General features: G+C 49.1%; 2 protein-coding genes and 1 long non-coding RNA gene across 13 annotated transcripts in view; 2 read left to right on the top strand and 1 right to left on the bottom strand.

The window, feature by feature from the left end:
• Nucleotides 1–5538, top strand: part of LOC111529154 (zinc finger protein 106) — an 83971-nt gene extending 78433 nt beyond the window's left edge. For 3 of the 7 annotated variants that reach the window (XM_026447846.1, XM_026447845.2, XM_031935009.1), the window contains 2 exons: nt 423–569; nt 1015–5536. In XM_026447846.1, the coding sequence (XP_026303631.1) occupies nt 423–569; nt 1015–1071 (204 nt within the window). In that variant the 3' untranslated portion in view covers nt 1072–5536. The other 4 variants (XM_023195995.2, XM_023195998.2, XR_003306829.1 and 1 more) reach the window with 3 other exon arrangements.
• A 495-nt stretch (nt 5539–6033) lies between these two features.
• Nucleotides 6034–23171, bottom strand: part of LOC111529157 (calpain-3) — a 51643-nt gene continuing 34505 nt past the window's right edge. The window contains exons 8-23 of one of the 5 annotated variants that reach the window (XM_023196003.2): nt 22733–22818; nt 20218–20295; nt 18471–18631; nt 16327–16496; nt 16004–16015; nt 15153–15361; nt 14357–14393; nt 10122–10235; nt 8963–9040; nt 8508–8565; nt 8359–8423; nt 7850–7918; nt 7680–7758; nt 7346–7462; nt 7012–7070; nt 6034–6624 (exon numbers count right to left, since the gene is read on the bottom strand). In XM_023196003.2, coding sequence (XP_023051771.2) covers nt 6598–6624; nt 7012–7070; nt 7346–7462; nt 7680–7758; nt 7850–7918; nt 8359–8423; nt 8508–8565; nt 8963–9040; nt 10122–10235; nt 14357–14393; nt 15153–15361; nt 16004–16015; nt 16327–16496; nt 18471–18631; nt 20218–20295; nt 22733–22818 — 1419 coding nt within the window. In that variant the 3' untranslated portion in view covers nt 6034–6597. The other 4 variants (XM_023196005.3, XM_023196007.2, XM_023196008.2 and 1 more) reach the window with 4 other exon arrangements.
• On the top strand, nt 16277–19253 carry LOC111529160. Its single transcript, XR_002727332.3, has 3 exons — nt 16277–16470; nt 18277–18671; nt 19064–19253. It is a non-coding gene; the product is annotated as an uncharacterized LOC111529160 (long non-coding RNA).

Genomic DNA, 23171 nt, shown 5'->3' on the forward strand with positions numbered 1-23171 from the left:
AAAAAAAAAAAAAAGCCCTTTCGGTACAATAGGAAAGGTACTTGTCTTTTGTATTGAATAAACTAAGAAAGAAACTCAATTTTATGATGGCAACATAAAAAATACAGTTTAAACAGAATTTTATGGTAATTTATCCATAAATATTTGCTGACCTTTTTCTGATTTAAGACGTAATTGCTATGTTAGTGTTTTGCCCTCTCAAAATATCAAAATAGCAAAAGATTTTTCCAGTCTTTTCAGGGTTCCTCATTATGCTGACATTTTGGTTGCCTTGGCTTTGTTGTCTTTTCTAGCCAAGAATAAATTTAAAATAAGGGCTGGGTTTTTGCTTCCATAGTGACTATGGGATCCAGGTGGGGCTGTTCTCATTCACGTTCACTGCACCCTTTTTCACCGAGTCCCCTCATTTTCTTTCTCTCCAGTGGCATGGCTGCTCTCTGATATTCGGCGTTGTAGATCATTTAAAACAACACTTGCTGACTGACCACACTAATCCCAACTTCCAGACTCTGAAATGTCGCTGGAAGAACTGCGATGCTTTCTTCACTGCTAGGAAAGGATCCAAACAGGTACATTAGCGGGACTTGAGGTTCGGCTGGGATTCAGTAGACTGCTCAGAGCAGGGGCTAGCAAACCTTTTTTGTTTTATTATCAAGAATTGCCATATATAGGGAGGGCTTACGGTTTTTCTTTTTATGATTCAGAGATTTGGGGGTTGCTTAATGAAGTTTCAAATGAAGAATTAGGTCATTTTTGAGAAAGGGCCTAGAGAATGTTTTCAGATGTTTCAAATCCAGTAACTGAACCTAGAAATTTATTACAGTGCTCTTGTGCTGAGACAACAGCTCGCCTTTAAGTACACGCTTTCATGTAAGTTAGCGAAGTGCTGGCTCCTGACTGCCTTTCCCGTCTGGATCCTAGGTGGAATGGACCCCCGTGGCTTTCCTTGGCTTTGCCTTTCTCCTGTCTTACTATCGACTTCTCTCTCATGGGTCCTTTTCCCTTCATTCCTAGGATGCTGCAGGACATATTGAACGACACGCTGAAGATGACAGCAAAATTGATTCATGAAGTTGTTTGCCTCCCACGTTGGGAAGTCATTGGTTGAACTATTTTCACGTCAGCCCCCCACACAGGCCACTCTCTTCCCTTCCTTGGTGAAGCAAGGAAGCAGAAAGTGGTTACTAGCCAGGCCCCTAGCATGAGTCTGGGCAGCTCTATGGGATGATAGATTACTCTTTAAGTTCTTGCTGGAGGTTTTAAATAGATGTAGACAGATGTTAGGGAACCACACTCCTCTGGGACAGCATGGCATACAGTGATTTATGCTACTTGCGCTCTCCAGATGTTTACTAAAGATACAGATCCTAATTGGTGACCCAGTTTGACCCTAATCATATGTATATTTTATTGAGTTCAGTTTGCAATGTTTAGTTTATGTTCTTATGGTGGTTGAAACCTATAGTCAGGCTTTTAAGTACAAATTTGTTTAAGTGCTAGACTTTCGGGATCAGTTTTAATTTCTCCATTTGTAATAGCTGGGTATTTAAATTGGAAGCAAATAGTTTTCTTTCTTAACAATTATGTGCAGTGTGTGTCCCTGTTTTCTTGCTTCATAGATGGACAGAGCTGGCTTTAAGTGCTAAAGGACACAGATTTTTGACAAATAGCGGCTGCTCTGCTGACTATATTTTAGGAATTCAGAAAGCAAATCACATAGTGACAAGTCCTTACAACACCACTTCCTAGTAAACCTCTGTAAATGTGGACAGAAAGCTCAGTGTGAGGCAGTGCGTAGACCTAATGTCTACCTTTACGTTTGCTGTTGAACTGGGCATTACCTGCCACAGATCCTGTCAGGCTGTTGCAGCTGGAGGTGTACCTTTATCTTCCTTTCTAGCGTCTGACCCTGCAAGCCTAATGTCGGTTTGAACCCTTTTGGTTTGTTCAGTTGCCAGCCTCCATCTCTCCCAGTGTACGGCTGTGCCTAGACTGATGGCAGCCATCCAGTATTCCCCCGGGCTCATGGTGTTTTCCACCCCTCTGCAGCACCCAAGATGGTGGGGGAGAAGGGGTTAGAATAAAGCATCTGAATACGGTTTTTAGGACCTCAAGCAGACTTCCTAGAGACTTGTTTCTGAGACAGTTCTTTGCCTTCACATCCCTGCTAGGTGGGAAAGAAGAGTGGAGCAGAGATTCTGCCTGGCCACTGAGAACAGCCAAATTCACAAACCCTGAGTGGGGCTTTGTTTTTGGATTTTCTCCAGACTCATCAGTAAACCTGTAGAAGTGTTGCTTTCCAGCCTTTTGTTTCTGGATCCTCAAAACTCAGAAAGTGGCCAGGCGTGGTGGCTCATGCCTGTAATCCCAGCACTTTGGGAGGCCCAGGCAAGCAGATCACCTGAGGTTAGGAGTTGGAGACCAGCCTGGCCAACATGGCAAAACCCCATCTCTACTGAAAATACAAAAATTAGCTGGGCATGGTGGTGTGCACTTGTAATCCCAGCTGCTCAGGAGGCTGAGGCAGGAGAATCGCTTGAACCCGGGAGGCGGAGATTGTAGTGAGCCGAGATTGCGCCACTGCACTCCAGCCTGGGTGACAGAGTGAGACTCCGTCTCAAAAAAAAAAAAAAAACCTCAGAAAGCTTCTTCAGAGAGAGAAAATAAGGGGGAGGAGCCCAGGGCCACATACCAAGCTTTGGGACATGCTCTCTGGGATTGCAGAACATCCATGTCTGTCTTCGCCCCTATTAGTGCACACACATCTACTCACACGTCTTCCCTCAGGCTATCGGGCAGGGGTCTTCACCAGGGGGTTCATGGGTAGGCTTCAAGAGGGTCTGTGAACCCCCAGAAATTGTGTGTGAGACTGAGTATGTGTTCTTTTTTCCAGGAAAGGCTCCAGTGGTTCTTAGTGGATCCAAAAAATGTTAAGAATTAATCTAGAAGGCTGGGCTTGGTGGTTCACGCCTGTAATCCCAGCACTTTGGGAGGCCGAGGTGGGCGGATCACTCAAGGTCAGGCGTTTGAGACCAGCCTGGCCAACATGGTGAAACCCCGTCTCCACTAAAAATACAAAAATTAGCTGGGTGTGGTGGCGTGTGCCTGTAGTCTCAGCTACTTGGGAGGCTGAGACAGGAGAATCACTTGAACCTGGGAGGTAGAAGTTGCAGTGAGCCAAGATCCTACCACCGCACTCCAGCCTAGGCAACAGAGTGAAACTCCACTTCAAAAAAAAAAAAAAGGTTAATCTAGGAGATAATGAATGGCCTAGAACTAGATAATAAATGCCCCCACAAGCTCTTGATTTCTGTCCTTAGGGAAAGCCATTTTGTTAACCACACTAGTGAGATTTATGTGATGCTTAATGGAGAACAGAGAAGATCTTGTTGCAAAAAATGTGTTAAATATTCGTGCTGTTTCTGTATGAGATTAAGAAGCTTTTCCTACCTCTTACCCCTGTTTCCTATAAGGATATCCAGAGAAGCCAAGCTGTTCTGTGTGTTTGGGAATGGTCGTTTCCCGGGAAGATGCATTTGGATCGATGACTAAACCTGGCCCTTTTCCCTGGGCTGTAGTGAAGCCACATTTTCACGCTGGCTGTGTGCTGAGAGAGCCTCGAATGCTCTGCGGCATAGTGCCCTTCTGCCCTGCCTGAGGATGTGTCGAAAAGATGACAGTGGAGGAGCCTTTGTGCAGCAGGAAGAGGCTAGGTGAGGTGTTGGGCAGTTGTGGGGAACTTCTGAGAGTATTACAGACAGGTAGAATCAGTAAGAACTCCGATTTGGACTTCGCGTTGGTGGAACTGTGTGCCTGTATCTGCCTGTGTGTGTGCAAGTGCGCAGGTTCCTTTGTGTGCATGTGTACGTGTGGGAACCTGTACTTGTCATAGTTTTCTTCATTTCACGAAGGCTTTTTTTGAAGCAGTGGCAGTAATAATGCCTTTGTTTCAAGAACACGTGAAATTCTTTTAACACCAGATTAGCGTATTACCCAAAATGAACCGTTCTAGCCCTCCGTTAAGAAATAAAGGGACCATAAGCATTTTGGCTGCTTATGGTTGTGTGTTACTACTTACAAGTGTCTTGAAAATTATGCAGAACTTTGCCTTCTTTTTTTAATGTCTTCCACAATGTCGTGACTGATGATAACCCTGTTTCCCCTCAGAGAAGAGCTGTGGCTCAGGGATCTTTGTTAACTCTGGCATTTAGTAGCTTTGTGAAGGAAGGAAACCATTAAGTGACCTGACAAAAACTGACTCATGTCTTTAAAGTAGTTGGAGCCACTTTTAGAATGTTATTCTTGGTTGGTTTTGCCTACTTCTAATGGCTTAAAGCCAAGAAAACCATAGTATAAATCCTTTTGTGTACCTATGCTAGTGTTAAAATGGCAGTTTGTTCTGATGAAGTATCAGTCACTTCAAGTTTTATGTGAAAGTTTTTAATTAGGTTAAAAATAATTTTGGCATACCTCTCTACTCAGTTTATAAAGCAATTCCACACAATGCAAACAAAACTCTAAGAGCAAAGGTTATCTTGACCTGATGTTACTTGAATTTGAGAGAAAGTCATTACTTACTACTACACTCCTGCTTTTGTGGGAAAAATTTTGTTCTTCCCCAGAAGAATTAACAGTTGAGTGTTCAGCTCCTGACTTACCTTTAATTTAGAGGCAATATTATTACTGTTTAAGTGATTATTTGCTTGCCGCAGGTTTTATTTTGTCTTTTTTCTGGTAGAGTATACAATGGACAACTTTAGTGATGAGGCATGTGGATGACTTGGTGGGAGTAGGTATATACTTAGTGGAATGGTGTATTTTATGGAAGAGAATTCACTGGAGGTGAGATTGAAGTATATTGTAAAGCGGGATTTGAACAGCACATATGCTCTGGTTTGCTCAAATAACTGCAGTTTATGCTTACTTCTCAATTTTGTTTCTGTTACCTAAACGGGAGCTTCTAGAATTATGAAGGCCATATCTGCCACATTTATAAAATAATGGTTTTATGCCTGCCCTCAAATCATCAGGTTCCTCGGGTTTAAGAGAAGCGGTCTCACAGACGGGAACAGAAGTTGTGGTGGAGGTGATTTGGGATAGACTGAGTTCCCTATGCAAGTGGATGTGAGCTCCTCATAGAAACCAGACCTACTGTGTTAGACAGGAACCTCTAACCTCACCTCCAAGCCCAAGTGTACAGCCCTGCGGGGTTACCTGGTGACTGAATTTCCCAGATTCACTCTAAACTCAAGGTAGTGACCCAAATAAACCGGGAGGGGAGCGTGTCAAGGAGGAAAAGCTGTTGAAAATCTTTCTCCTATTTAAGAGAAATATATGCCCTAGAGCTGCTCCAGCACCCTTGGTTTCTGACTTTTTTAGTATTGAATATGGATTACAAGAATGAAATCAGATGACTGCAAAAATGTTTATAAGCAAATAGCCTTCTTACATTTTGGTATAAAGCTGTGAACTTCGTAACTTTGTAAAGCAAGATATAAAGCAAATACAAGAGGAAAATAAAGTACTTTTACTAACTGACGGTTTACTTTCGTTACCTTGTCTGTGTATTCATGGTCAGCCCTTTCCACGCTGGCTTAGCGAGGAAGAAGGAAACTGGGTGGAAAGCACAGGATGCCGGTAGATATGCCACAGGCCATGGTCCAGGTAAGTTTAGCAAACTGCTGCGTTCAGGGTTTTGTCCACGGTCATACGACAGGCCAGTTAGTGAGCAGAGGAGCTAGGATAGCTCAGTCTCCGCTCCATTACATTCAGGTAACCGGCCCCTCCCGTTGTACATAACCCATTTATTCTTGATGTCTTTTACAGCAACAACTATTCCTCTGCCTTCCTTTTATGTCTTGGAAAGTATTTGAGCAATTCCTATGCTCAAGAAATAGCAATAGGCATGATTAAAGGGGGGGTTCAAGATTTTGTTTTTGTGTGTGTTTTTCATTGTTCTCTTCTAGGTCATAGGTGAGTGTAGGATTGGATGCTATGGCTGATATCTAAATGTGAGACAACAAAACACAAGGGGACCAGCCATACACATGCCTTTATTTAGATCAGTTTTTTCAAAATGCAGCCAAACTTACGAGTCAGACAGCCCAAAGTAACCAGCCCTATTCCACTGAGTTAGTTTACCCCACAGCAGGCCTCTCCTGAAATAACCAGGCAGAACCCAGTGCTGGTTTGGTTCCTGGCCCATGGTGGGAGAGCGTGAAGATGGTGGAGGGCTCTAGCACAAGGGGGTGCTGAGTGCCACCGGCAGGTGCCTCTGCAGACAGCCTAGAGCAAGCTAAGCAGGAGCACTCACTTCAGAACCAAAGCGGCTCGGACCAGAGGCAGGCACTTTCCTCCACACGGTAGAGAGACAAGGGTTTGCTCTTCCTACCTCATTGCTTTACTAAAGGGCCAGGCTAGGCATGACTGATCAGGAATGAGGAGGGGGTAAAATGGAGGAGGAACAGGACTGATGAGGTGCCTGGAGGACTGCAGGGGTGCAGCTGCTGGGTCTTTTGAGGTAAGTGGCTTTGGAAATAGAGGGCGAGATGGAAATCCTGAGTGATCCTGCATGGCTTTGGATGAGGCCAGCCTGGTTCAGGCATACATGGTGAGCTGCAGCCACTGAAAGAAGTCCCAAGATCAGAATGTAGATCAGAAAAGAGTGACCCCGCGCCCTGGGAATCTTACGGGGCAAGAGGAAAGAGAACAGTCCCAGTAGGTCAGACCTCCGGAAGATTTTCCAAGAAGCAGTGGCTTACTGTTTCCTTTCTCCTAGATCTTCCCTAAGAAGGTGCATGTTTTCCAGCGTCGAGTGACCGGGAACAGAGGTCCCTTTGGGCCTCAAGTGCGTGTGTCCTGTGAGCCCGCAGAGCCTCCCTCCACGTTCTGTTCCTATCCCCTCCCTCCACCACTGTGTGGCAATGAGCACACCGTGGGTCCAGTCTGCCTCGTTGACCCTCCACCTTGCGTTTTAATGTGCAGGAGGAATGTGCTGTGGCTATGCTTTACCTCCAGAACGTTGAGTTTGATGATACCGTCTCCATCCTTGTCAAATGCATGAAAAGCTCCTGTGAAAGAAGGCACAGGCCAGAGGCCAGTTACAGGTGCACTCTACCTGTACTACTGTAACTTCCCAAAGAGGACCATGTGCCCAGTGCTGTCCCTCATCAGCACAAAGATCTGCAGGCAGAGAATCACCAGCTTTGCCATCCCATTCTGGGCCTAAAGAGGGCTTTGGCCCTTGTTCCGCCTGGATGGGGCAGACTGGAGATTATCAGGTGAGATGCCTGTTGCCACAACTGCCCCTGCAAGAGAGCGGAGGGCAGCCCCTCTCCCCACTTACTGAACATGCCCTCCAGCCTGACGAAGCAGCAGATGAAACTGTCGAAGTCGATGTTCATGTGTTTGTCTGCGTACCGCATGGTAATGATGTCGTAGAGCTGGTTGTTGAGGCGGAATCCTGTGGAGGGGACCATGTTAAAGGGGAACATGGAGCTGGAGGCCTTGGGCCTGCCTTCTATTTTCCTTGCCTCTCGGCCACCCTGTGACCTGGGAAAGGAAAATGAGAAGCCCTTTCCCTCTCCTTTCTCTCGTGGGGCCCTAGTAGCCTAGTCCCCTCCCATTCCTGCTCCCACCACCTCGGGTCCACATCCCTCCCACCCCTTCCTTCTTAGCACCTGCGTCGTTGACTGCATTTCGCATCTCGTAGCTGTTAATGGTGCCAGACTGGTCTGTGTCATAGTGTTTGAAAATTTTCTGGCAATAGAAAATTTGAGGATCGAGGTCACACACTGAATCTCCAAATCAACCCCGTTCTTCACTCCCACACTTCATTTTCTCTTCCCACCTGCCAGGCCTTAATCTTGTTCCAGAGGTGGTGGAACTCTTGCAGGTTGAGCTTCCCAGAGCCATCTGTCTGGAGGAGGGAGGTCAGGGCTACACAGCACATAGCAAAATCCCCCTGGATTTGGACGGAGGGTCCAGAAGCCTCTGCCTGGGCTGTCCTAACCACTGCCCTGTTGTGGTATTTAACCCTCCCCTCCACTCCGCCACCAGTCAGAGATTGCACCTACTCTGTAACCCAGGGAGCCGATCTCCTAAGGGCCACTTTTGCTTGGGCAGGATCCCAGGCCGAAGAGAAGCACAGGGGTTAGGGCAGTTACAACCCAACGTCCTCCCCTTCAGCCTCTAGCAACCCCTTTCAGAGGAGTATCCAAGATGTTCTGAATCAGGTTCTGAATTAAGTGTTTTCCTGGGCACAAATTAGGGCCCTTTGCCTGACTGGGCACCCTGTATGGTGCCTTGGCGCCCGTGGGCTGATGACAGAGGGTCGGGAAGGGGCGGCAGGAAGGATACATCCATGAGGGCAATCATGCTACGGCAGGACTCCAGTGTGAACCCGTGTGTCTTCAGGTCCTTGTCTGGGGGGATGGAGAAGAGTGAGGAGGTGCTTTGAGACAATGGGACTTCCCACCCACCCCCCACATTTGGTTTGAGCAACTCACGTTTGTTCACGACTGTGTTAAGGACCTTCTTGAGCTCATCTGCACAGATTTCCATGTCCTGAGGAGGAAGGGAGAGGAGGGTCATGGTTCAGGAGTACAGCAGCTCCTGGCGCGGATGCTTTGCAAAACAATTCCAGCTGGCCGTGTTTGTGAAATCCCTGTCGGTGCTATTATGTCATGGGAAGCTAGGACTTTTCTGAGGAAGACGGGGGCCAGATACTGCACCCCAGCTATCAGGACCACCGTGGGCAGAGCAAAAAGGCCTCTGAGCCCACCAGTGGATGTGGCAGTCCAAAACTCAAGGACTTGTGGATTTGTGTGCTACACACACATTCCCTGGCTCCACCGAAGTCCAAAATGACCCTACCAAACAATAACAAAATAATTGGTAATCTGAGCAGTTAATCCAGGAGAGAAGCAGCACCTGTGGGCGTCCTGGGCTTGGAGGTACTCACGTCTCCTGCTATCTGCTTGAAAATGTTCCGGAATTGTCGCTGTTCCTCACTTTCCTGGTCAGAGCTGCCAGGCTGTGGCTGTGGAGGCACAAAGGAAAACTGGTTCACAGGGGTCAGAGGTGCACAGGCCTGAGGGGCAAGCTCCTCTGGGCCAAGGGAGCCAAGTGCCTAAAACGGCCGGAGGTGACAGCAGGAGCTGGGGACAGGGGCAAATGCAGAACGGTGAGCTGGAGTGAGATGCATCGAGGCCTCAGTGACACCTCACTCCACACCTCTCCAGCCCTGACGCCCCCAGCCAAAGGAGATGTGGCGGCCATGCAGACACAGACAGCCTCCTCCCCACCACCCCAGTCCCCACCTGCAAGAGCTGCCTCCGCCATCCCAGGCCTGACCATTCCAAACACAGGTGCCCGCAGGTCAAAGAAGGTCTGACTATTGTGATTCCTCCAGCCACCCTGTCATCAAGGCCAAGTCCTCAGAGAACCTCCCCTAGGCCCCAACGCAGGAGGCCCTGGAGAGAAGAGGGGCCCCGATTGGTCTGGAGACTTTTGCCTCTAAGGCTCACCTCCACTAAGCACCCCACTCCAATCTAACACCCTCCCGTGAGCTCTAGAAAACGCCATTTCTTATGTCAGCCCCACTTTGTGCTCCCATTCTTTATACTCCTATTGTAAAATGCTCAAGGACACCAGGAGACAGGAGTTGTACCTCTGCTCTCAAGCTGGTTCTGTCTCAGCCCTTGCCTCCCCTTGTCTCTGTCCTGGCTGGATCTACTCTCAAACTGGTTCTGTCTCAGCCCTTGCCTCCCCTTCTGTCTGTCCTGGCTGGTTCTGTCTCAGCCTTTGCCTCCCCTTCTCTCTGTCCGGGCTGGTTCTGTCTCAGCCTTTGCCTCCCCTTCTCTCTGTCCTGGCTGGATCAGCTCCATGGGAGGTTCAGCCTGCCAGTCCACTCCTAGAATGGAACCCCCATCCTGGGATATTCACCCAAGCAGCAGCCCGGATTTTAGGGGAACTTGCTGAGAGAAAAGGTCAGTGGGACAAATGCAAACCTCTAGATGTTCAAGACAACCCCCTGGGAAGCCTCCAGCCCATGTATCCCAAGCGCACAGGAAGCCCCTGTAGTGCGCTGACCGCCCCACCCATGCCACGTGCTCAGACACCTGTGGGGACTGCTCTTGCTTATCAGGGCTTGTTTTGCCTTTGCCCTCCTCTGACTCCTGGTCCACACCCAGCTCCTTGTTGCTGTTTGCTCTGTCCGACACGAAGATGATGGGCTGGAGAGAGGAGGGAAGGAGGGAGCAGGCAGGAAGGAAGTGAGGATTACAGTCTGAACAGGCACACTGAGGCAGCCTCTCTCTTGGAGCAGCTTTATCCAGTGAGAAGAGGAAAAGAACAGGCGGGAGCTCTTCAACCTTGGTTCAAGCTCAATCTCTGCCACTGACAAGCCGTGTGACTTCAGTTCTTTATCTTTCATACCCACTCCATCCCTCCTCATGGTGGAGTACTGAGCTCAGCATGTGAAATGCTAAGAATGCTAAAAGCAGCGTGATCTAGTGCAGTGATTGTCAAGTATTTTGTGGACTTTTTTTTTTTCCAGATGGAAACACTGTTCAAATTAAATTTCCTGCAGAAACACCGTGTATATAAAGTCACTGAAAAACAGAGCTGCTCTGATTAATGAGAACAGAGCTCTTTGCCCTCAGCACCCCACATCACCATGGCAGCTACTGAGGCACCTCCAAGGAACCTCTAGGACTCTGCAAAGTACAGACTGAAAAAGGACACGGATTAGCGGCATGGTCAGTGGGTGAGCCATCAGAACACTGGGCCGGAATCCCAGCCCTGCCCCTCATATAAGAAAGCTCCTCTCTGGCCTCAGTTTACTCATCCTTTAATAGTAAAACCTGCTTTCCCTCCTCATAGGGCTCTTGTGGGGATCAAATGAGATACGGAATGCAAAGTCATACTGCAAAACCATTTAAGATACTACACAAACAAGGGATATTTTCAAGACATGCTCGTGCAAGTGATGAGGATATGAAAAGGGTCGAGAGCGGCTGCTGCATGGTGCCAACACTGGTGGGTGCAGTGCACCTGTAGGGAAAGCCCAGGGAAGGCAAGGCTGTGGGGATTGAGGCTGCCATGAAGAGAACAACGGGGCAGGCAGAGCCTCTCAGCAGAAAAGCAGCCCGCCCGGGCTCAGGCGTCACTGCCCTTCCACGCAGCTCATCTAGCACAGCTCAAGCAGATAGACCCATGGAAACGGCTCCCCAGCTTTGGCTCCCAGCAGGCTCCAGAGGCCCTGGCTTGCTCTGCCTTAAGCAAAGTGTCTTGCTCAAGCAGCTGAAGCTTGTGGGGATCCCAGAGCAAATGGAGGTCACAGTCTAAGGGGATGTGCAGGATGGATATGATGTGGCCATGGAGCATCCCTGCCAGGCACACACCAGCAGGCCTGAGTGTGGGTCTGGACAATGCAGGCCTTGAAGCGTAGGGGCCTGGCAGCAGAGGCAGAGGGCAAGAAACACAGGTGTTGGAGTCAACAGACGTGGTTTCCAGTTCCCTTTTCCCCACTTATTAGTTCTGTTCTTTGGGCAAGTTCACTTCTTTGAGTCTATCTCACCTGTGAAAGGGGAAAAATAACAGCACCCTACTTTGTAGATACTGTTATAATTGGGGGAAAAAAACACAAAAAGAGAGTCTGACCCCAAGCACAGTGCCTGGAATGTGGTAGTGCCTGATGAGTGTCAGCTCTGGTCTGGGCCAGCACCAGGACCCGGAGGTCCCCTGTGATGGATCCATCACCACCAGGCACCACCAGAAAGGCTAGCACCAAATCTGATGGTGTATGATGGCCTCTTGTGGTTCAGGACACAGACTCTGGACCCAGACTGCCTGGCTCTAAGTACTGGCCCTGCCACTCCCTGGCTGTGTGGCCTTGGCCAAGTTAGTCAATCTGTCTGTACCTTTTCTCCCTCTGAAAATGGGGATAGGGCTGTTGTGAGGATGGAATGAATCATGGAAATCACCTAGAAGAGTGCTTGGCACGTAGCCTCCCCCCAGCACATCTCCGCTGTCACTGCTGCACTCAGCCCAGCAGGAGCTCAGGGAAGGAGGGGGAGGAAGAGGCAACTCTGGTGCATGCATGCATATGAGCTCCAACACGCATGCACACACACGCATGCACACACATGCATGAGTACACACACTTCGTGCTCTCTACCCACACACCTACCTTGGTTTTTTTCTTTCTCTGCACAAGAAAAGGAAACAGTAAATGCAGAATAAGTGAAAAGCAAGTTGCCAGAATGGCCAGTGGCTTTGCGCTTCCCTGTATGCTGATCTTTAGCTTGGGGGTGAGGCTCCAGGGTCCAGAAATCTGAGTCACATGGAGCCAAAAAAGGGCATGGAGGGTGAAGGGAGAAAAGAATTCTTTCTCCTCCATGTCCAGACACCAGTGACTACTCTGCCTTTGTTTTTGTAATTTACTCTTACTGCATATGGCAAGGAAAAGGATCTTCTGGCTAAGGTTTTCTTTCTTCCTTTTTTTTTAAAAATGAAATTGGTGGCCAGGTGCGGTGGCTCATGCCTGTAATCCCAGCACTTTGGGAGGCCGAGGTGGGTGGATTACCTGAGGTCAGGAGTTCAGGACCAGCCTGACCAACATAGTGAAACCCCGTCTCAACTAAAAAATACACAAATTAGCTAGGCGTGGTGGTGGGCACCTGTAATCTCAGCTACTCAGGAGGCTGAGGCAGGAGAATTGCTTGAACCCGGGAGGCGGAGGTTGCAGTGAGCCGAGATCGCGCCACTGCACTCCAGCCTGGGCGACAAGAGCGAAAGTCTATCTCAAAATAAATAAATAAATAAATAGAAATAATAATAAAAATGAAATTGGTTACTAAAACACCAAAAACATGGCTCACTCAAACTGACCTGACAATGGATTTTGATTTATAGAATATTTTTTAAAAATCTTCGAGCAAACATTTACCATAGGGAGATTTTCTCTGGTAAAATCAGCAGCTCTGGCAGGCTGCCTGGGCCTGTCATCCCTGTGGCAACTATTAGCTGAGCCGAGGGCCGCTGCTCCCTGTGTCTTCCAGATTGCCCACGGCCCCAACATTCCTGTTGACCCTCCACACTGGAGCCAAATGTCAGGTGAGAACTGCAGACAACTGTGTCAGTGCAGGGACATCAAAACCCCTGCACCTGCCTCCTCTACTCAGGTGACGTGCCAGCTCCCGTAAGCTTTTGAGTTTGCAGGTCCTGATCAATACTGTACACCAATGACCAGCATCCAGATGACCAGAACAGACCCCCCACACCTACCACTAAAACCAATTGCCTGTGGTCATTCAGAAGGCACTCGGAGACCTGGCTCAGGGTCAGGATTATGACCATGACTCACTGCCCAGAAGACAGGTCAGAGGGCATCTGTCCTCCCACTGACCTACGCCATCCCCACAGACGGCCAACTGACCACAGCCCAAAGCCCAAGGCAGTCACAAGACTCAGCACAGAAAGCCCAACACACAGCACTCTGTGCTTCAGACTTTGGGCTTCTCAGTGCCTGGGGCTGGCCTCAGCGTGGAGTCGGAGAGTCTGAATGTGAGTCCAACCCTGCCACTTACTGAGCTCTGTGAACTCAGAGCAGTCATTCAACCCCATTGAGCCCCTACTTCCTTTCTTGAACACCAGGGATTATAACCCCGTCTACCTCTCAGAAACCTTGCAAGTATTGCGATAACACATGTGAAAAGTACCTTGTGAAGTGTGAACTGTGAAAAGCACCTTGTGAAGTGTGAACTGTGAAAAGCACCTCTGTTTGAGCGCCCATGCTGTGCCAGACACTTCACGTACATCATCTCATGGACGAAACCTCACAAAAGGCTTGCGAGGCACATTATTATCCCCATTTTACAGAGCAGGGAACTGAGTGACAGCGACTATAGAAATTGTCCGGGTCACCCCACTGGTAGGTGGAGGATCCAGGTGTCAACACCAGGTCCGCACCAGCTTACTTTCTTTTCTCTATGTGTGAAATCCAATGTTATCCAGTCTCAGAATCCAGTGTTTGCTGCAGCTCTTATCCCTTCCTGTGGTCTTGTTCCCTCCCTCTGATTGTTCAAATTGCTTCTCCCTTCCAGGACCCCCTTCCATACTTCCCAGCCCCTGAACTGCCTCGATGGCCCCCGGTGCATAAGGCCCATTACTTCCGGCCATGCCAAGCAGGATTTGCAGTGCCATGGAGGGACGCTCAGCACTGCCCAGAGTCCCATTCCCTCTGCCACTGCCCACTCTCCCTGCACCATCCGCCCCCTGCACCATCCGTCCCCTGCATGGTCAGAGCACAGTACCCTCTGGACTTTGCACACAGAAGATCTAAACCACTCACCACTGGCCGATCCACGGAGATTGTATTTTCAACTTCCCTGTGAGGAACGCAGACATGTGGGTCTCAGCGTCACCAGAAGCAAGCAGGAAGCCCGCGGAGGGTTTGCTCTGGTGCACGGCTTCCCACGGCCAAGCCAGGACCAGCCTCTAGAGAACCCCTGGAACTAACACCCCCAACCCCAGGAACCAGCCCATGTCAGCACCATCCCCAACAGCCAAGCCCAGGCACGCAGGTTCTTGTTGGCATTGCTCAGAGCCCCCCCATGGCCTGCCACCTACCCATGTACCTGGTGCATCTTGCAAGGACAGAGATCAGAGTGGCAGGGGCTATGAGTTCGTCTGTGGTGACCAGGGACAGGATGTGGCTTTCCTGGCCATGCTAACCTAACATTTCAAGCATCCTCAACACCTCCTATCCCTCTTCCCTACTTTATTTTTGCTCTATATCGCCTCTCCAAATCTAACATGCTACATATATTTTTCCTATCCATTATTGTCTCATGTTAGAATATTAAGCTCCACGAAGGCAGGGATTTATTTCTGCTTACTTCAGTACTCTATCCCTAGTGCCTAGGAGAGTGTGTGGAACATAGTAGGTGCTCAATAAATATCTGCAGAATGGATGAGTGAGTGAATGGGGGTAATGTGGCCAGTGGCTCAGGAGCAGAAGACGTTCAGCTGGTCAACATGTCCCAGGACAGCTGGAGGAGACGTGTCTAGCTGCCTCACGCCTTCAATCTCTGGAGTGGGCCATGTGAGCTTTTAGAAACAGGTGGGAAAGCTGGGCGGGCACTCACTCGGAGAGATTCCTCTTTTCAGAGAAGACCCGGAGGATGAATTCCCCCTCCTGGTGGGGCTCGTAGGTGGAGGGCACGATGACATACTCGCTGGGAGGCAGGCGGAAGCGCTGGGACACCTCCCGCATGTTGATGTAGGTTTTGCTCCTGGCCTTGGAGGCGTTGTACAGGAAGAAGTCCTTCTGCAGGTGCTGCTTGTTCCCATGCATCTGAGAGACGGGAGAGCCCATGGGACATGAGCCCCTCGGGAGGGAGGCCCTGTCCTGCCACAGCCACCTCCAAGGGTCCCTTCCCGACTCCCTGGTCACCCATGTCACAGTCTCAACCTCTCTACTTCAGACTCCCAACGCTTAAATAGCCTCCCTACCTCACTTCCTTTTCTGTTGTGATTCACAGTGAATGGCAACTGTGCCACCCCCACACTCAGGGACACTTACCAGAACAGCTGCTCCTCAGCGCCGAAGCCCCTCAGGCTGGAAGGACCCCCAAGAAGGCCTAGAGGACTTGGCTGGGTTCTGGGGGAAGTGATTCCTCCATCCCAAGAGGGCAGCCACCCTCAGAACGCGTCTGTGTGACTGTGTGTGTGGCTGTGAGCATGGAGGGTGCGTGTGCAAAGGTGCATGATGTGCAGTGTCTGGTGCGAGGGGGAAAGTACACATCTGGGGTGGTAGTCATGGGTCATGCAATGCCCCGAGGCACCTGCTCTGCAGTGGAATTAACGCGGGCAAGGCCCTCTCCTATCACAGTCCTGCCCACAAACCCCACCAGGAAGCTTCTCGACGAGCCACAGACAGACTCGGGGCCCCCTGGGTAGTGCTGCACACAACTGCTGGCCGCTGCTGCTGCTATACCTCTTTGGGAACCTTGAGGAGAAACAGAAAGGAAGATGCTTCAGATCTGAATGAGGATGAGGAGCCTGCGGAAGGGAATGCCAGCAACTGCAGCCCGCATGTGGAAGCCTGATCCCCAGGCACCTGCCTGCCAGGCCCACCCCACTGCTGCTCCAATGCCCCCCTGGTATTTTTTGCTTATTACAAACACAAGTGGGCCTGACACCAGGAGTTCTGGGGGTCACTGAGTATCGAGGAAGCCAGAGGACCCCTCTAGAAGCCCCCGGAAGTGTCCTCGCTGGGGAAATATGTTTCCCGGGCTGAAGCCGATCGGGACTGCACACCTCGTAGATGGCGAAGCCGATGGTGAAGAGATTGGCCCCTAGCTTCCGGTCCTTGCGCCGGTTCTTCTGCATCAGCGCCACCAGGAAACTGCAAATCACCTCCGAGTCGTCAGGGTCATCGTCCTCCTCCAGGAGCTTCAGACGGTACTGAGGGTTGGTCCAGAAAGTATCTGCGCCCCCAGAAAGGAAACATGCATTCAGAGCTGCCTCTCAGAGGGCAGGAAGGAGATGAGACAGACTATTTATTTCTATGCCCTGCATCTAGGTGCTTAGAAAATATCAATAGAAAACACGATTCAGGCATTTGTCTATTTGGAGGGGGAGCGAGGTGCTACCTTTACACAGATAGAGCTGTACTGACTGGATGTGTGGCTCTTCCTTCCTCTCTGAGCTTTCATTCTCAGTCTTTGCTGACGATTTTGTTTTCCTTACCTGCACCTTAAACGCTGTTGGTGTCTGGAATCTGGTCTCGGCCTCTTCTCCTCTTACCTCACCCTTCCTGCCTCCCTAGGCAATCTTTCTTACTTCTGCTTTTTAACTGCCCCCTACACACTCATGATGCCTGAGCCATATATCCCAGCCTCAATCTCTCTCACCGTTTTTTTTTTTTTTTTTTTTGAGACACAGTCTGGCTCTGTTGCCCAGGCTGGAGTGCAGTGGCACGATCTCGGCTTACTGCAGCCTCTGCCTCCTGGGTTCAAGCGATTCTTCTGACCCAGCCTCCCAAGTAGCAGGGATTATAGGCGCCCGCCACCATCCCCGGTTAATTTTTGTATTTTTAGTAGAGACGGGGTTTCACCGTGTTAGCCAAGCTGGTCTTGAGCTCCTGACCACAGGTGATCTGCCTGCCTCCACCTCCCAAAGTGCTAGGATTACAGGCATGAGCCACCGTGACTAGTCTTTTTTTTTTTTTTTTTGAGTTCTTATCATATCACCAAGTGCCATATAATATGCGCATCCAATACTCTATTACAAATCTTCACTGGGATACTCTACAGGAACCTCAACCTTTCCTTGTCCCAAGCTAAATTCCTTTCCCTATAACCCCACAATCAACTCCACCAAAAACAACACGCTGATATTTTTCTCTTGTCTTTTTTTATTTTTGTTGAGGCAGGGTCTTACTCTGTCACCCAGGCAGGAGTGCAGTGGCACGATCATGGTTCATTGCAGCCTCAACCTCCCGAGCTCAAGCAATCCTCCTGCCTCATTTTTTAACTTTTTTGTAAAGATGAGATCTCGCTATGTTGCCTGTGCTGGTCTTGAACTCCTGGGCTCAAGTGATCCTCCTGCCTCTGCCTCCCAAAGTGCTGGGATTATAGGTGTGAGCCACCCACCTGGTCTTCTTGTGTGTCTTATGTTGTAATGTTGTCAGGTCCTCAACTGGGAATCTTGACATCATTCTTTATTCTTCCTTCCATACATCACCCAATACGCTCTCCCTAAATCTGCTCTCTCCCCTCCATCTCTGCTGCTACTGACTTGGTCTAGGTTTTCATCATCTCTGACTGAAACTATTGCAGCAGCTGCTAACTTGGTTCTCCAATACTGCCCTTACTGTTACTGACACAGTACTCACAGTCCCCGACTTAGGATGGTTCAGCTACAATTTTTTAACTTTACAATGTGAAAGTGATGCACATTCAGTAGAAACTGGATTTCGAGTACTCATACAACCATTCTGTTTTTCACTTTTAGCGCAGTATTAAGTAAGTTACATGAGATATTCAACATTTTATTGTAAAATAGGCTTTGTGTTAGATGATTTTGCCCAACTTTAGGCTAAGGTCAGTGTTCCGAGCCTGTTTAAGGTGGGCCAGGCTAAGCGATGACGTTCGGTGGGTTAGGCATATTAAATGCACTTTCGACTCAGGGTGTTTTCAAAGATGGACGGGTTTATCTAGACAAAACCTCATTGTAAGTCAAGCAGCATCTGCATTGTTCCCACAGTTTCCTGCTTCAAAGTCACTACCAGCTCCCTACTGCAAACTTCTCAGCATGGTGGTTTCCTTCTCAGTAAAATAGGGAGGGTTTAATAAGACAGTGGACATCTGGAACAGAGAGACTTCGTAAGCGCTCGTTAGGCTTCTTCTGCCTGGAACTTGTTCTGCTTGGACCCTCCCCCCATCAAGAGCATCTCTCACCTGGGAAGTTGCGGCAGCCTCCGGCTGAGCAACCCCGCACCCAGCGGCCCTCGTTCACAGACACTGTCCAGGTCTGAAGCTTGTCAGACTGCAGAGCGTCGGCCGTGAGGTTGCAGATCTCCAACTTTGTGAAATGGTAGATGAAATCCTCATAGGACATCCTGAGAGGTTGGAAGAAAAGAGAGACCCAAACGGGAAAAGGTGAGGAGGGCTGGGAGTGGAAGACCCCAGGGCTAACACAGCACAATAAGAAAACAGTCACAGGAACTTGGCCAGGGTCCCAGAGGAGCCTCTGTTTCCTTTTCAGGGCAAACGCTGTCACTTTTGATGCATCTACTCCAAACCACCATCTTTCCTAACAATGATTCAAAAATGAGCCAGGCCCTGAAAGACAAATGTCACATGCTCTCATATGTGAAAGCTAAAACAAAGCTAAAATAAAGCCACAGTGTCAGACATTAAATATGTTGATAGAAAAATTCTTATTTTCCCAAAAGGAACTAAGAAAAAGAGAACAATTTTTTTTTTCCTAACATACTGGCCACAAGCCATGTTTCTCATTTTCTTTATTTTTTTTTGTTTTTATTTTTTAGATATGGTGTCTCATGATGTTATTCCAGCTATACTTGAACTCCTCGGCTCAAGCGATCCTCCCACCTCAGCGTCCCAAGTAGCTGGGACTATGGCATATGCCGCCATACCCGGCTTGCATCTCGTTTTCTAAGCGACTGCTCTTAGCTACTGCTTAAGCTTTATTATAATCATTGATTTGGAAAACTCAAATTTCCTAGTAATGAGAAAAAGCTCTGCTACAAATTTGCCTGTTGGTTTATGTCCAAACTTATGTTCTACATATACCTCTTCAAGCTGAAAAATATGAAGGAATCTGAAGAAAAGGAAACTAAAATACTCAAACTGCCATGAGGCTTTGCTTTCATATCGTATGAGGAATGTGATTTCCAACTCTAACACAACTCTCTTAATACATACACCTAAAGCTTTCTGCACCTCTTATCGGTTGTAGTTGGAATACAAATAACATGGTTATAAAAATTAGAAACCCATAAAACCCATTTTCATTTTTGTTCCTATCCATTCATTCTTCATTTACATACTTTTCCTTTTTAAAACACTGACGTATAACTTATGAACAATAAGGTGCAGAAATCTTAAAAAACAATGACTCCAACTCATGCATCTTGATGGGTGAGCTCATTCCGTGCCAGGTGCACGGAAAAGAGAGATTGTTTGGGAAAGAACAGACAAGCAAACAATTTTAAGGGTGATGAGCATCATAAATTAATCCCAGTCCTGGGGGAACTTAGGGGGCTCTCCTTAAGCTGAGACTTGAAAATTCTCTTTAAGCTGAGACTTGAAGCCTGAGTAGAAGCAACCTGAGATGGTGAGGTTGACGCTGGAAGATCAGGGTAAGTGGAGCTTCCTAGGCTCAGAAAAGAACTGTGCTAAGGCCAAGGTGCATGTGGCTGGAATAGAGTATGTGGCGGAGGGGCACAGGGGAGGCAAGAGCCATGTCATGTTGGTCTGGTCCTGGGCTCAGTTGTCCCTGTAGCCTGGAAGGCTCCTCTCAGAACCTCATCCTTGCTGGGCCTTGGGCTGGAGGAGGAGAACACAGCCCACATCTCTCAAGGGCTGGAATCTGATAACCTCAGCTGGGGATTGACGTCTGAGATTTCCCCTCTTTTCCCCATCCCTTACCCTTCTGGGTCTTCCTGGGTTCTGGACTCACCAGAACTCTCCATCCTCAGTGACCTGGTGCTGCAGACGGGCCGTCTCATCTTTGTCCACAAAGCTCCAGTCCTTCCAACTGGTGGGAAAATGGAGGAATTAAGGAAGGAGGAAGAAGGGAAGGCCTGATGTAGGTTGGGACAGGAGAAATACAAAGAGTTGCAGCCACTGTGAACCACCAAAATGTTGACCTCATCTGTTACCTTCAGTGTGAAACCCAATAGCAGTGAATTCTCACATCGAGACTGAGCGTAAACTCCTTAAATGGGCTGGTGAGGGCTTGCCCCTTCTCCTCATCATACTTTAAAGGTTAAGAATTGGGTTCTGGGCCGGTCGCAATGGCTCACACCTGTAATCACAGCACTTTGGGAGGCTGCGGTGGGTGGATCATGAGGTCAGGAGTTCCAGACCAGCCTGGCCAATATAGTAAAACCCCGTCTCTATTAAAAATACAAAAATTAGCTGAGTGTGGTGGTGCGCGCCTATAGTCCCAGGTACTCAGGAGGCTGAGGCAGACAGAAGAATCGCTTGAACCCAGGAGGCAGAGGTTGCAGTGAGCTGAGATCGCACCACTGCACTCCAGCCTGGGCGGCAGAGCAAGACTCCGTCTCAAAAAAAAAAAAAAAAAAAAAAAAGGAAGAATTGGGTTCTGGTCATAGACAAACTGGGAGTTCCATTTAATAATAGTGCTAGCTATGCAACCTTGGGCAGGTCACTTAACCTCTGTCAGACTCTGCTTCCTCAACTGCAAAAGGAAAATGATTATGTCAGCTGTTCACAGGGCTGGGCTGGGCAGATGAAATAATGCACGCAAAGCTGTTAGTAGAGTGCCTGTCATATAATAAGAAACTCTGAGTTACTGAGAGAAAAAGGCCAAGCCTGTAAACATCTCCTTTCCTGTGCTGGGAAACAGCCTAGCATTGTGTTTCTAAAGACTGGGCAGTTTTCACACTCTCTCTCTCCTCACGATGGGGCCAATAAAGTGTACATATGTTTCAGGCTCACTGAGGAGAATTCAACTAAACTGGGTGCTCCCTGGAAAGGTAAAGGGTTGAGGAGGTACTTGGAGTCAGTGAGAGCCCTGCAGGGGACATGGAGATTCCTGAGACCAGGAGGAGGGATGCAGTAGAGGGAATCTCCTTAAGTGAACAGCGTTGGGTCCACTTGTCTCCAGCCCCTGTGATGGCAGCGTCATGGTAAGCAGGGCAGGGCTGCACACCAAGCTCTGAGGCTGGAGATCACAGCAAGGGTCCCTGCAGGTGACTTGGGCCAGTGAAGTAGACAACTGAGGAGTCACTGAGGGCCTTCCCAGAGCAGAGAGTTGCTCCCTTCAGGTAACCTTTCTCTACGCTTCCCCTCCCACCCAAACTAGGTGCAGAGGCCCCCTCTTTGTGATCCTTACTGTGGCATTGATCTCAATTATTAGTGTGTGCTTGCCTGTCCTTCCCCGGACCTTAAACCCACAGGCACAGGGCCCATGAGTCTGCGTTCATGTCTACATCCCCAGAAGGTAGCCTAGGGCCTGGCAGAAGTCAGCACTGAGGAAGTAAGGATTTGTAGTGTGGATAAGTGAAGGAAGGCATATGAATATCTGCAGGAGGCAGTCAGGACACGAGGATCAGCCTCTAATCACAGTGTATCAAGGGAGGCTGTGGGTTCACAGACTATTCCCAGTGCCTTGACCTGTGCCTCCTATGTAGTAGGTGCCTAAGAAACATTTGCTAAACGAGTGATTGAACAAACCAGTAATTACATGCTGGGCTAAGAGGTACCCAGCAGTACATAAGCACAGAAGCCAGGGGCCCAGGCTGCCTGGGTGTGGTCCTTCTCCTCTACTGAGTCCTGCCATCCCCCTCTCGAAATAAGAGGAGCTCATGGGCTCATTCAGTAGTGAATCGCCTCCCATTCAGTAGAGGTCATCAGGAACCAGTGGGACCATGGAAGTTTTGCAAATGTGCTGAAGCCTTCATAATGACTTCCCATGTTTGTTATTTTTGTTGCCCCCAGTCTATTCCTTTCAGTGATAAGCAGTAAAATTCAAAGGGCTCTTGTGCCTTTATACAGGGATAGCACGGGTAAGGAAATCTTGGCAATGGCTCAGCACTTTCCAAAAACAGTCCCATTTACTCCTCATATCAGCCCACATGGTAAGTGCTAATTATACTGTTCTCATTTTACAGGTAAAGCAACACAAGACTGCAAGAAGGGAAGTCACTTGTCTAGCCCAGACCCCTGCATTCATACTCTTTTCCTGCCTGGACCTTCCCCACGCTTTCTGGAATCTTTCCTTTCCAGCCAATGGCTGTCAGTAACCTCTCTGGGTCCCCAGCACCCCGCTTCCGCTCCTGGCCCTTCCCTGGAGCCAACACTTGTGCCCCTCTTCTCTGTGGATCGTTGGTTTTGAGGGTGATCTTATACCAAGCATCTTCAATACTCTCATGGCTCAGTTCCCAACACAGCCTTGTCCGGGGCCCTGTTGTCCCCCACTGCCAATCCCGTGGGGTCCCCTCACCTACCCATCACTCCAAGAGCCGTTCCACTCCACCTGGCCCCAGGGATTCCGCAGCCGCACCAGCTTCACTTTCTCACCTTTGAACAGGACCTTAAGCACAGAGAAAGAGCTCTCATGCTCTGCAGCCTGTCTGGAAAGGGACTCTTCTGTCTTGCCCTGAGGGCTGGGACGGGGCGGGGGGGGGGGGGGGCAAATCCCTTACGGGAGGGTGTTCTGCCTGACTCTGGCCAAGGAGACTAATCAGAAGTGTGCTGGGGAATGGAACGGTCAGACCTTTCCTCCTGAGTCTGCCTGATTTAGGGCTTGGCCATCTCCTCTCTATCTTCTAAGAGGCAATTTTCTCAGGAACATCCTGCCTTTATGAGCTTCCGGGGAGGAGGCGGGACATAAACAGTAGGGCCCTGCTAGCACATTAGGTGTCTTCATATAAATTAGAAAAAAGG

Source organism: Piliocolobus tephrosceles, unplaced genomic scaffold (genome assembly GCF_002776525.5).
Source record: "Piliocolobus tephrosceles isolate RC106 unplaced genomic scaffold, ASM277652v3 unscaffolded_108, whole genome shotgun sequence".
In the NCBI taxonomy this organism is placed as follows: Eukaryota; Metazoa; Chordata; class Mammalia; order Primates; family Cercopithecidae; genus Piliocolobus; species Piliocolobus tephrosceles.